Below are 14,332 nucleotides of genomic sequence, written 5' to 3'. Positions count from 1 at the left end.
AGCATGGAAGGGGGTCAGCAAAGTGTTGCTGGGGGGCTCATGATTTGGCGTTACGCCCCCCGGTGGTGGAGACAAGTTTGCAGTAGTAAAATAAGACATATATCTGCTCATGGAACTCTACCAATCAAACCAAAAAATTGAGCTCCAAATCAGAAATATGCTTATGTTTCAAATAAAAAATAAACGATATTTCAGTATTAAGCACAATGAATCAATTATAACAATATACACATTTATTTATTTATTCAAGTATTTATATATCACCAACATATTATGCAGCGCAGTACAGAGTATATTGTCTTGTCACTAACCGTCCCTCAGAGGAGCTCACAATCTAGTCCCTAGATACATAGTCATATGTCTATGTATATATCGTGTAGTGCATGTATCGTAGTCTAGTGCCAATTAAGGGGGAAGCAAATTAACTTAACTGTATGTTTTTGAGATGTGAGAGGAAACTGGAGTGCCTGGAAGAAACCCATGCAGACATGGGAAGAACATACAAACTCTTTGAATATGTTGACCTAGCTGGAATTAAAACTGGGCGAGAGCACCAACCACTACGCCACTATGCGGCCCTACATTCATTTAAAAGATTTCCACTTAGCAAAATACCATGTTTTGCTGCCTTAAATTCCTAAATGCAAGTGCAGTCATCTTTTATAGATGATATCTCCAAAAGACGGAAATGCAGTCACTAATGCATGAAACAAGTACAGCATATAGTACAGCATATAGCTACCCTATTCTCCTTCTTCTTGGTGTAATGTTTAAAGTGGGATTACTGGATTAACAGTCTATGAAAATGTGTTCCTTTACCCATACAGTTATCCTACTTGCATTTGTTCCAACTAAATGTAATTTCAGTAAAAATCCCAAGTCCCCACAGCACAGATTATAGCAGGGCTGGGGCCTGCCATTGCAATAGATGTATATCACATATATTCAGAAAACTCTTATAGTAAGAAAAACTTTCTGTCCACTGCTTACAGTCACACTGAATCCTGCAAAGAAAACCTTTCTACTATCGTTACTTACTCTTTCAACTGCAATTAGTGATCAAAACACAATCAGGAAAGCTTTGTGGCATGTGACTGATACACTTCTGGGATAAGTGAAACACAGTCAACTAATCTTTTCATTAACTATCTAGCAAATTTTCTTTAAAGAAGCTGGTAAAGGTGGTAATTTAACTGTAGTTCCAATTTGAGTTTACAATACAGGTATTATATACACACTCCATGTTACAACCAGGACTAAAGGATATTATGTCCAAAGTGAATCAGTTTGAATGAAAGGAGGAAAGGTAGCGTCCTGAGCAGCTCTCTCAGTGGTGGGATTTGACAGGTGTCTGTATAAGAAAAAGAAGAGAGAAGAGAGTTCCTCTATGGTGCAAAACCTTTAATTCAGTTTTCATATTGCAAAAGAAATGCACATACATGATCGCAAAAAAATTGTCAAGTCAGAATACCAGCACTGGATAGTATCTTGACAAAGACACATTTGAGTGTCGAACCGCGTTGTTTATCATCACCCGGCACATGGAGCTTGCCTGGACTCCTGACCTACCATGTACCCTTCTTGATGTCCCCTGCTGGCCACGGTCGATTTCCGAGGAGTTGGACACTGGACATGTGAGATACGCATGCACATTTTTGCGATCTTGCATGCATTTCTTTTGCGATTTGCAAACTGAATTTAACCTTCTGCCGCCCGCGTCACGCCAGTAGGTGTGACCGCGGCGGCAGCCCCAGGACCGCCTAACGCCAATTGGCGTAAAGTCCTGGGGCTCTGTTTTGCATGAGATCGCGCGCATGGTGCGCGCGCATCTCATGCTCGGAGGGCGGAGCTCTGCCCCGCCTTCAGTCTCCGAGTGGCTATTGCCGCTCGGGAGACTGTTGGACGGCGATGACACCGTCTATTTACTAGGTGCAGCGCTGCGATGAGCAGCAGCGCTGCACTGGGGGCAGCCGTGTGACACGGCTGTCCCCATGGGGGACAAGAGAGCGATCGGCTCTCATAGGCAGAAGCCTATGACAGCCGATCGCCATAATTGGCTGGCTGTAGGGAGGGAGGGAGGGAGAGAGGGAAGAAATTTAAAGAAACAGGGGTTTTATAGAAAAAAAAAAAAAACAATAATATTTATTTAAAAAAAATAAACATGGGGGGAGCGATCAGACCCCACCAACAGAGAGCTCTGTTGGTGGGGAGAAAAGGGGGGGGGGAATCACTTCTGTGCTGAGTTGTGCGACCCTGCAGCTTGGCCTTAAAGCTGCAGTGGCCAATTGTGCTAAAAATGGCCTGGTCACTAGGGGGGTTTAGCCCTGCAGTCCTCAAGTGGTTAAAGCGGATCCGAGATGAAAAACTTACTATAACAAGTAACTTGTCTATATATCTTATGTACAGTTTAGATGGTTTAAACAGCAAATCTGTCTGCATACTGCTTTAATAGAATATGATTATTTCTTCCTGTGATACAATCACAGCAGTCATGTTGTTTGTAAACATTACACAGAGGCAGGCTTATCTGCACCATCAGCACTCAGACTGAAAAAAACCTAATCCCCCCTCCTCCTCCCTCCTCCCCTCTGCCTCTGAAATCTCTGGCTTGTAATACCTCCCCCTCCTCCTGCCCAGACTGAGCTCCCATGAGCCCTTGCTACTGCCAAGGCTCTCTGAAAACTGTGGGTGGGGCTTATTTAGTTTATAGGGAATTAGAGTATTAAAACAAAAAAGTATTTGGCTTTAGGAATGTCCTATAAACTATAGAAAAGGAACACAATTATGCAATGAGTAAAAGTTCATCTTGGATCCACTTTAAGGAACTACACCACAGAAGCACTCTTTTTTCTCTTCTTATTCTTTATAAGGTACAGTATTTAAAACCTTAGCTGTAACATTTCACGTGGGATAACTCCAGGTGCTGTGGTTTCCTCCTACATCCTGAAAACAGGTTAACTAACCAAACAACGTAGTCCTAGAATGTGAAAATCAAATTTGTGAGTCCCGCTGAGAGCCAGTAAGTGATGCGAATTGTTCAATGTTCTTTGCAGACCGCTGAGAAACAAATGTGTCAGCGCTATGTAAACGTTTAATAACAAGACTCAATGTTCCAATTTTGTTTCTGTTACAGTTTGTGTTATTCAGCTCAGCTCCGATTCTTTTATTGGAAATGCACAACAGAAGAAAGAGTCTTAAATAAGGGATATCAAATGACTGGCATCGGAAAACGTGATTTTCCCCGGGTGGCTGATCACAGCCCTGGAAGCCTCAGTGAGTGTCAGTTGTGTAAACTGGTTTTCCGCTACATTAATCCAAAAGCTAAAAGCGATCTGAACTGTAAAATAAAACAGCATGGCAACGAAGTCGGAGAATGCAGGTGTGCTGCCGATAAAACTGGGGGAACGAAACCAAAAGGTTTACCTAGAGGAAATGATGGACGTTCAGACGCTTGTCATAAAATCCCTTCCAGCCCTCTGGGCTTCCCTGCTGCCACAGGAGTGTTCTTCAACCTATATAGGATCATCAGCTATAAAATGAACACAGCTGTCAGTATATAATCTGTGTGTGTGTTTCCAGAGGGGGAGAAAAAGGAAGTTGTTGGTCATGTAATTCTCACAGCTGCAGAAACTGCTGTAAAACTCTTTTAATTCCTGAATTACAGTTCTGAGCAGAAATTAGGACGCCAGACAGCCCTGCGTGAAAGGATGACCTTTCTAATCTACCACAGCGGACTTCCCCCTCCTACTTCTCACCTATTGATTTACTGAAACGAGAATCAGGAGCAAACTGGGGTACAGATTGGTTCACAGCATGCCGCACTTATATCGTTCAATGTAAGTATGAAAGCTATTAGACGGTGAGGTACATTTACATGGAGGAAGGAGCCAAATGTTGGTGCGTCGCTCGGGTTTAACAAGGATAACACATTAAAAAAAAAAGATACAGGATTCAATGTAATAACACATTTAGTGAAGATGATTTGGTGAAAATGAAGGGCGAAAGTATTTTTTCTAAATATATCCATTGGACGCAGGAACTCATCATTTCATCATCGTAATTAAACTTCACATTTATGACCAGTAATTGTGAGTTAGCTTAACCCACTAGCAACTTAAATAGAGTTACAGTATCTCTAAGAACTGCTTTTGACCTCAGTCGGCAGAAGTCGTTGAGCTGTAAATTCCTGGAGTGCTTTGATCTCTCTCTGCTAGCAGAAACTAGAAACTGACAGCAGAAGTCCTCTATTATTGTCTCACACAATAACTAGTGACAAGTGGCCATGAATACACATTACAGCAGTACTAATTACAGGCAGGGAAATGTAACAATGTGCAAAAAAAATATAAAAATGTGCACAAATAAATTGGCCTGGAGCACTTGCAAGCCTCTAAATAAATTGGTTGCTAAAAGGTTAAAATAAGAGAAGAAATAAATTAATATTATTACTCAAATTTCTCAGGAATGTTAGCTTGGAAGCTTCCCAGGCGAGCTGGATTTGAAGAAATAGTTATTATTACTGTGTGTTTACGTGGTACTGATATTTAACACAAAACTTTACAGAGTCCATAGTCATGTCACTAACTGTCCCTTAGAGAATCCACAAACTAATACCTACCATAGCCAAAGTCTAGTGTCCCTATCGTAGTCTGAAGCTAAGTTTTTGGATGGGAAGGGGAGGAGAAAGCCAATGAACTTGCCAGTATGTTTTTAGGACAGAGAGAGAACAGAAGTGGCCAGTGGAAACCTTCACAAACATAGGTCGTTAACCCATTAGCAACTTGAATAGCGTAATCTCATTTGAGATAAGTGCACTGCTTTTGACTTTAGTCTGCAGAACGCGTTGTGCTGTAAATTCTTGGAATGTTTTAATCTCTCTCTACTACTAGAAAATATAGAAACTCAAAGAAGTCCTCTGTTATTGTCTCACACAGCCTCCTAGTGACAAGTGGCCATAAATATACATTACGGCGGTACTAATTAGAAGCAGGGAAATGTAAAAAATAAGAAATATAAAAATGTGATAAAATAAATTGGCCTCGAGCACTTGCAAGCCTCTAAATGCATTGGCTGCTGAAGGGTTAAAAAGAGAAGAAATAAATTATTATTATTATGACTCGCTTTTCTCAGAAACATTGACTTGGCAGCCTGCCAGGAGAGCTGGGTTTGTAGAAATAGTTATTATTACTGTGTGTTTATGTGGTGCTGATATTTAACACAGCACTTTCAGAGTCTGTAGTGCTGGTGTTCTGCCTCATTCTCTCAGTCCTCATGAAATGTTGGGCCCGACATAGTTTACAGCAGATTGCGTAGCACACTGAAGTTGTACACAGTAGATGTGATTGGATGTATAGGGGTTGTTGTGCAGTGTATGTGTGGGCAGCCCCAGGCACGAATTTACCTTACAGGAGCCTATAGGGACAGATGTCCTGGAACCCTAGACTTTGCCCTACAAGAACCCTACAAAACCCCCACCAAACACTGCAAGTGTTCTGGCTGTCCCCGCTGTCACTTCTCCCTTACCTGTCGTAGGTAGCTATAGGTGCCCCTTAGTATTAGGTAGCCAGAAGTACCCTCAGTAGTAGCTAGAGGTACCCGACTGAAGGGAGATCTCATCAGTGAAATGCCGAGAGCAGGGTGAGTAACCTCTCCTTTACAATCTCTTGCTCTGCATAGGGAAGGGAGGGAGATGCTGGGGAGGGGGGAATGGGGGTGTGAGCCGCCTTTCCATCATAAGGCGCCTGTAGGCACGTGCCTACAGTGCCTTATGGTAAATCCATACATGACACATGCTTTGGTTTTCTGGTGATCGTCACACATGTGTGTAATTTTTGATGCGCAATGATGAAAATACGTTTTTACTCTTTTTTGAGCCATCCATGAGTTTATGTTTACCAGATTGTCCAAGTGAATGGATTAGAGCTCCCTGTTTCGGCAGGTTAACAGTTACATCCTTCTGAGACTGGAATGGTGCGGCACCTTTGATGTTTATGTATGCTGCTGCTGGCAGGGATGCTTTCCAACTACAGTTTACATTCATATAGAAAAGCTGTAAACAGGCGAACATGATCTAGGGCATTGTTGTCCAACTGGTGGCCCATGGGACGCATTTGTGGCCTGCTAGGCCTCTTGCTGTGACCTGCTAGCTGCCAGCTCTGTGTTGTGTGCGTGTCCCCCCCCCTCTAAGATGAATGAAGGCAGAGCGACAGTGGAGTGATCTTGGCCCATGCTGGTCCAGTTGCAATTGGTCCCGAGATAATGCGGAGTTAAAAACACTCTGACCGCATTACCCAGAACTTATCACTAGTCGGCTTAGTGTGAGATGGGGAAATTGCAGCAGGAGCCACTGCACTCCCGGGGGGGCATTGAAGACTCGAGATCTGCGCGGAAGGAACACTGACTGGTGATCAGACCTGGAGGAGTCACCACACAGGTGAGTAGATTAACAATACAGACATTAGGGATATCGGAAGGAGGGGGGTTACTCATTTTATTAAAGGGGAACTCTGTGGGGAAACTTCTGGCAGATCATGTGTATTTTGTGGGAAAACTGTTGCCAGATTATGTGTATTTTGTGTGGAAACTGCTACTGCATTATGTGTATTTTGTGGGGTAACACTGCCAAATTATGTGTTGTTGTTCTTTTTTTTGGGGGGGGGGAGGGGGGGGAGGGGGTATAGCGAGAACCCTACTTATTGAAGTCAGCCCTTGTAGTCTGAAAAAAAAGATTATAAAATTGGCCCACCATACCTGTGATTTTGGACAGTCCAGATCTAAGGGTAAAGATAGTTTGCTTTATCCCTCCTCCAGAATATGTGCACTCTTTGGGCTTGATTCACTAAACCATGATAACTCACATATCAAACTTTATCAAAGATTACACCTTATGAAAAGATATCATACCTTATCAAAGATATCACACCATGGGCTTGATTCAGAAAAGGGTGCTAAGTGTTAGCACGCCTTTGAAAAGCCACTTTGCATGTGCTAACATGCTTTGCACGTGCTAAGTAGTTAGCACATGCAAACTACTTAGCACCGTAGTTAGCACATGTAAACTACTTAGCACCCTAGGTTTGTTTTAAAAAAAATCAGTGTTTATTCAACAAAAAAAGGAACATACGACAGAATATGCAGTGTAGCAGTGCTCCTCCTAACTTTTCCAACAGTAGCTTCAGCATCAATTATCACTGTGGAAGATGAGAGATATTGTTAACAATAATATAATGATCGTCACATAATATATAGAGCTCAGATTGAATTTGAATTTCCAAATATTCTATCTTTTACAAGATCATAATTAGCAAGACCAGGGGTTGCTAACCATAGAGCTTAGCACCCTAGTTAGCACGGTGCTAAGTATTAGTTTGCATGTCCTAACTACGGTGCTAAGTAGTTTGCATGTGCTAACTATGGTGCTAAGTTTGCATGTGCTAACTACAATGATAAGTAGTTTGTATGTGCTAACTACTTAGCACCCTAGTTAGCTCGCCCAAAGCCTTTAGGCGTGCTAACTGGGTCAGCACCGTTTACTGAATCGAGCCTCTTATCAAAGTTAACAGGCCTTATCAGAGTAGCATAGCGAGAGCTATGAACTTATGCCTGCTAATTGGCAATGGCACTCGTCCTGCCCTGAGCTCCTGCGGGTTCGTAGTGCTCGCTATGTTACTCTGATAAGGCTTGTTAACTTTGAAAAAGTGTGATATCTTTGATGAGGTGTGATATCTTTTCATAAGGTGTGATATCTTTTCCTAAGGTGTGATATCTTTTCGTAAGGTGTGATATCTTTTCATAAGGTGTGATATCTTTTTCATAAGGTGTGATTTCTTTGATAAGGTGTGATATCTTTGATAAGCTGTGATATCTTTGATAAGGTGTGATATCTTTTCATAAGGTGTGATATCTTTGATAAGGTGTGATATATTTGATAAGGTGTGATATTTGAGTTATCACAGTTTAGTGAATCAAGCCCATTATGTGAAAAGGATGGAAGAAAATGTTCAGGCACTTTTGGAAACTGTTAATACACATTAAACACCATTGTGTGGTCTTTTCCGCTTTAATGATTAGAAGAATTGCTTTTTACAGCAAGTGGAAGTCCCAGGTGTCAACGCCTGCAATCTTATTGTGTTTGCCAGAGACTGTAAATTAAGTCTAATGGATCACAAAGAAACAAAAGCAGATTCTTATCTAAATTGTATATTCTGACTCAGACAGAACACCAATAAACACACAGAGCTGTTGGGACCTTTATATGGAGGTAATTAAACAGATAAGATATTGATTGTGGTGTTCTCTCAATAGACAACATAGGGAGTACCTCCAGAGATGGGAATAGGGCTATTTCAAAGCAAGAGGCAGTGCTAAAGATGTTTTAAGCAGCAAGAGCAGCCATACTATCACAGGGGGGAAAAAGCACATATATAAGTAGATAAATACTTGTTATACTAACACATATGTGTTGTTCTGTCCAGGTTTTGATTTTAGTGAATTTTATATAGTAAATACAGAGAAAATTGTTCCAGGCATTTTTCATCTTAACTGCCTCTGACTGAAGCCAATCCTGATGTAATTTCCTCTCTTAATTTTTTTTTCTCCTAGAAACTGCACTGTCATATCTAGCTTGCTTTGTAAACACATGTGAGCACAGCATAGATTGTATTCCAGCAGCTTCTGCAGAAGGTCCTTGTATCGCACTGAACTGCCCTCAGCCAATCAATGAGGAGCAGGAATGTGGGAGGGCAGACAACAAGCTTCCTTCTCCCCAGCAACGTACCAAATGGAGCCAGGATGACTAAGAGAATGGAATAGAATGCTTGCAATGCAAAGTCAGGTTGTAGACTGCATAAGAAACACAGAGCAGCGGGTAAATGGAATTTAATTTTATGGCTAACAATCCCGCTTTAAAGAAGAAATATTCCGTGTTTTCAGTGGGCAATTGAAGCGTTTATAGTAACCTAAAGTACGATTACCGTAACTAGGGACATGTTTGGCTTATTTCCCTTAGTATGGAACAGCCATGACATTTGGATAATAAATAATAATTTGTATGTTCTCCCTATCTTTTTATGAGTCTAGGTCCTCTCCTCTTACTACTTACAATCCAAGTACATAGTGATAGGTTAACATGAGGTTATTAAAGTCAACCGAGCAGTATTTGTAGTCCACAGGGCATCTCAATAGCACATTAAAAATTCTAACAATGTGGCTTGTTACAAAAAAAATCTTCTTTTGGCATCTAAATGTTCTGCTGTCCGCAGAAAGAGCAGGCAGATAAGGACTGCTGTAATTAGCAGTAGCAATGAGCAAACAAAAGCTTTCATCAGCAGTGGGGTGGGGAGATAGTATACTGTTTTTCAAACAGTTTAGAGAAGTCATACTAGATTACATTCACAATTTCCCCTGGATAAATGAGGGCAGAGGGAAAGGGGGGGGGGGGGGATGGCAGCTCCTACGGCTATTCAAAGCCAGGAGTAACTGCAGAATCTTAGACTGCCACAGTCATTATAGGTGTTCTGTGTTTTGCATCCATACACCACGGACGTGTAATGGCATTATAGTACATACAGTGGACATTTATAGGAATTTTTGATTCCCTATATTTCTGTGTCATGGGCGTTTGAAAGGCATTTAGCGGAAGTTTTGGTTCAGTGCCAACTTCCTACTTTACTTGTAACATGCAGATAATTCCAGGTTGATGCAGAATTATGCAAATGCCTATGCCGATGCCAAGTCTATGCAGCTGGGAAATGGACCAATGTAATGCTTACACAGCTACAACAACGAAATATTTGTAAAGTGCTTTTCTCCCTGAGGACTCAAAGCGCAAGGGTTGATTAGTCCATTTTACATTAGATCTTCATATTAATTAGCATAATTCTCAGTCATCTCAAATTTAATTGCACCTCAATAACAATCCTACTGATTAATTTGGACTTTAGTGCATGTGGATAGGAGCACTGCATTTAATAAGCACAGTTTGAACATAAATGGCACTAGCATGTAGCTTTGTGGTCTACTGACAATTGAAAAATGCCAATTGGTGCAGCTGAGCAAGGAAGAAAGGGGCAGGCGTACTTATAAGACTCAGGACTTATGGTGTGTACACACTTGAAAGATAAATGAAAGATCTTAGACCAATTTTACCACCTTCCATGTAGTATGAGAGCCATACTCTACACAGTCTATTCTATGGAGCTGAACTCCCCATCAGCCAGAAATCTTTGCAAGATGCTGCACACAAAGATGCTGTACACATTCAAAAGATCAGTATCTGCAAAAGATCCGTTCCTGCAAAATGCATTCATAGTCTATGATATCTGCAGATCATCATACACACCTTGTTTAACAGACATTCATCTGCAGATCAGATCCACCAGGATGGATTTTCAGATCTGCAGATGACTGTCAGATATGCAGATGAAGCCTGTTAAACAAGGTGTGTATGAGGATCTGCAGATCTCATAGACTATGAATGCATTTTGCAGGAACGGATCTTTTGCAGATATTGATATTGCAGATACTGATCTTTTGAATGTGTACAGCATCTTTGTGTGCAGCATTGCAAAGAGTTTCATCTGATGGGGAGTTCAGCTCCATAGAATAGACTGTGTAGAGTATGGCTCTCATACTACATGGAAGGTGGTAAAATTGGTCTAAGATCTTTCATTTATCTTTCAAGTGTGTACACACCATAAGTCTCTTAAAGGCAACTGAGCGCCTTAGCAGATTTTTTTTTATTAAATGCAAAATAGAATGTGCGATTGTGGGGGAGGGGGTTGAGGTGAGTCTCACTACTTACCTACGGGGTGCTGTTCCTCTGGCCCCCAGCCCGTATGGTATGTGCCATCTCCTCCATAGACTGGCCCCATTTGCCGAATTGTATAATTTTGTATCATGCTGTAGAGTAACCAAGCAGCTCGGGGTGACCCAAACCACTAGGAATGTACAGGGGGCTAAAAGAGACCAAAAAGCCCTCCTACTAAAAAGCAATGCTTGGTGTGAGTTGCCTTCTTAAAACAGAAGGAAACTTTAAAAATTCAGCTTTAAGTGAACATTTGTGGTTACCCACAATGCACTAATACTGAATATGCAAATTATCTCTTTATACCCCTGTTAGCCAGGCTAGCATCCAGAACCGCTGGTGTATAGCAAGCCTATAGCTTTAAATTTTACACAGATTTTTGGTCTCTTTTAGTCCCTATACTTTCCTAGTGGTTTGGGTCACCCCGAGCTGCTTGGTTACTCTGTTGTACTGGTCCAAGCCCCTATCCCATACAGCCATATCAATCCCTGCCATGCACTGAGGAGGACCAAAAGTCAGAAACAGGCTGTCTACATTTGGGATTGACGTGGCTGTGTAAAATTTAAAGCTATAGGCGTGCTATACACCAGCGGTTTTGGATGCTACCCTGGCTAACAGGGCATAAAGAGATAATGAGCATATTCAGTAGTGGTGCATTGTGGGTAACCACTGATGTTCACTTAAAGCTGAATTATTGCAAGCTTCCTTCTGATTTAAGAAGGCAAATCCCACCAAGTATCATGCTGGGAGACATACTCCATCCATGGATGCCAGAACACCTCTGTACTTGCATCCACAGACTACATCTCCAGGCATGCATTGCAGCAAACTCAAGACACTGCCAAGAACTACAAAATTCGGCAGATGTGGCCAGACTGTGGAGGAGATGGTGCATTGCATACGGGCCGGGGGCCACAGGGTCAGCACCCCATAGGTAAGTATTGTGGCTCACCCACACCCATTTTCCCATTAATTAGTGATCTGTATTTTTCTATGAAGATACATAACTAATGATTTTAGAAATATAAGGACTGATAGTTGGCAGGGCGCAGCTGTCATACGTGCCAGTGCTCCTAAGCACTGACTCCAGGGCAGCAGCCGTCATACATGCCAGTGCTCCTAAGCACTGACTCTAGGGTAGCAGCTGTCATACATGCCAGTGCTCCTAAGCACTGACTCTAGGGTAGCAGCTGTCATACATGCCAGTGCTCCTAAGCACTGACTCCAGGGAAACAGCTATCATACATGCCAGTTCTCCTAAGCACTGACTCACGGGCAGCAGCTGTCATACATGCCAGTTCTCCTAAACACTGACTACTCCAGGGCAGCAGCTATCATACATGCCAGTGCTCCTAAGCACCGACTCCAGGGCAGCAGCTATCATACATGCCAGTGCTCCTAAGCACTGACTCCAGGGCAGCAGCTGTCATACATGCCAGTGCTCCTAATCACCGACTCCAGGGCAGCAGCTGTCATACATGCCAGTGCTCCTAAGCACCGACTCCAGGGCAGCAGCTGTCATACATGCCAGTGCTCCTAAGCACCGACTCCAGGGCAGCAGCTGTCATACATGCCAGTGCTCCTAAGCACTGACTCCAGGGCAGCAGCTGTCATACATGCCAGTGCTCCTAATCACCGACTCCAGGGCAGCAGCTGTCATATGAGCCAGTGCTCCTAATCCCCGACTCCAGGGCAGCAGCTGTCATATGTGCCAGTGCTCCTAAGCACTGACTCCAGGGAAGCAGCTGTCATATGTGCCAGTGCTCCTAAGAACTGACTCTCGGGCAGCAGCTGTCATACATGCCAGTTCTCCTAAGCACTGACTCCAGGGAAACAGCTATCATACATGCCATTTCTCCTAAGCACTGACTCCAGGGAAACAGCTATCATACATGCCAGTTCTCCTAAGCACTGACTACTCCAGGGCAGCAGCTGTCATGTATACCAGTGCTCCTGAGTACTGACTTTAGGACAGCAACTGTCATACGTGCCAGTGCTCCTATGCATGGACTCCAGGGCAGCTGCTGTCATACATGCCAGTGCGTCTAAGCACTGACTCTTAGCAACGGCACGTTTCACAAAGAAAATGAAGCTGAATATAACTTTTCTTGAGAAAATATACATGCTTATGAATAAGGAGTACTCAGATGCTTGCAAAATCTCATTCATGAGGGGTTCTCTTTAAGCCACTTAATCCTTCATCCAAAAATATGAAAACTTAGCAAGGTCAATAATCTAGCATTAAATGTTATCTAATTTCATCAATCAAAGCAATTAAATCACCACCACTACCTTTCTCAGGTTTCTGAGGAATAAACAATGTATTTACAGTATAGTCTGTAGCCTTGAACCACCGACGTAAAATAGAAAGCAACAAGTTATTACTTACACTTTTGCCTCTCGCATATAAGGAACTGCTGCTTAGATTCATGCTGCTTGTATTTCACAAGAACGCTTCCAATAAATGTTCACCGGATAGCCATCTAATCACCTGTGGACAAAACAGACATTCATTTAACATTAACATGAAAAGATGAAAATATTGCAGCAATTTCCAGTGAGATATGTTCACATTGCAAACTGCTCTACAGCTGTTCCCTTCACTTGAGATATATATGGATTCATGTACCGAGGCAAACCTCGGGTAAGAAAGCGAGTCTTAAAGAAGACGAGGGAAGCCTCTGGATCCTATAATAGAGGCTTTCCACTAAGGACTAAAGAGTAACTGTCGGCCATAAAAAAATCAAAAATCAATTCTTTATTTTTATCTGGTAAACAAGAAATAAGGATGCTAACCAGGCAATTCAAAAGTTAAAATCTCTATTACTTTTCTTGTCAATAAATGATCATTTCCCAGTTTACCTGACTCTTATTCGGTACACACAAAATTTGGTACACAAAAAGAAAGTTGCAAGGCATGCTGGGTTGTCCTTTTTTGCTTCTGTACTTCCCGTCAGACTTAGCTAATGCAGCCTGATTGGCTTTAGCCTCTTTCCCTCCTGTTTTCCCCTCCCACACCTCTGTTTCTCTCTGATTGGCCAATATTTCTCATGCTGAGACAAAGCACTTTCTATAGTGAAGGGCGGGCAAATTAGGCAGAAGAGACTAAGGGAGGAAATTACATCAGAATTGGCTTAAAAATAGGCACACTTAAAATGGGAAATGCCAAGAAGGATTTTCTCTTTTTTTACTGTAGAAAAATCACTAAAATCAAAATGTTGACAGTGCAATACATGTGTTATGTAAGTAGAGCACATATTTATCTACTTATACATGTGGTTTTTTTTTCTGAGATAGTATGCCCGACAGCTCCTCTTTCACCTTCCCCCCCTGAAAAACTTTGATGACTCCCCCCCCCCCCCCCCGCAATGTTCACATCCTTACCTTTGCCTACCCCTGGGGACCCTCACAGCCTGGAGGCCCATCTTGCACGGGTCATAAAACAAGCGTGGACTTCAAAATCTTCTCACCCATAACAAGTGTAGCCACAAAAATACCTGATCTTCAGGATGGACCTCTTTATCGGAA

The 14,332-nt window shown here is 42.3% G+C and overlaps 1 protein-coding gene across 1 annotated transcript in view; it reads right to left on the bottom strand.

Annotated features, from left to right (window-relative positions):
* The window catches only part of PDE4D (phosphodiesterase 4D), a 1,320,537-nt gene extending 1,307,252 nt beyond the window's left edge, over positions 1-13,285 (bottom strand). Inside the window, exon 1 of the mRNA XM_068251213.1 lies at positions 13,194-13,285. Coding sequence (XP_068107314.1) covers positions 13,194-13,235 — 42 coding nt within the window. The 5' untranslated portion in view covers positions 13,236-13,285. The remainder of the gene's footprint in view (positions 1-13,193) is intronic.
* Between the last annotated feature and the right edge of the window lie 1,047 nt (positions 13,286-14,332).

Source organism: Hyperolius riggenbachi, chromosome 1 (assembly GCF_040937935.1).
Source record: "Hyperolius riggenbachi isolate aHypRig1 chromosome 1, aHypRig1.pri, whole genome shotgun sequence".
Lineage (NCBI taxonomy): Eukaryota > Metazoa > Chordata > Amphibia > Anura > Hyperoliidae > Hyperolius > Hyperolius riggenbachi.
Note: the sequence above shows the minus strand (reverse complement) of the source record. Positions and strands in the feature narration are given on the sequence as shown.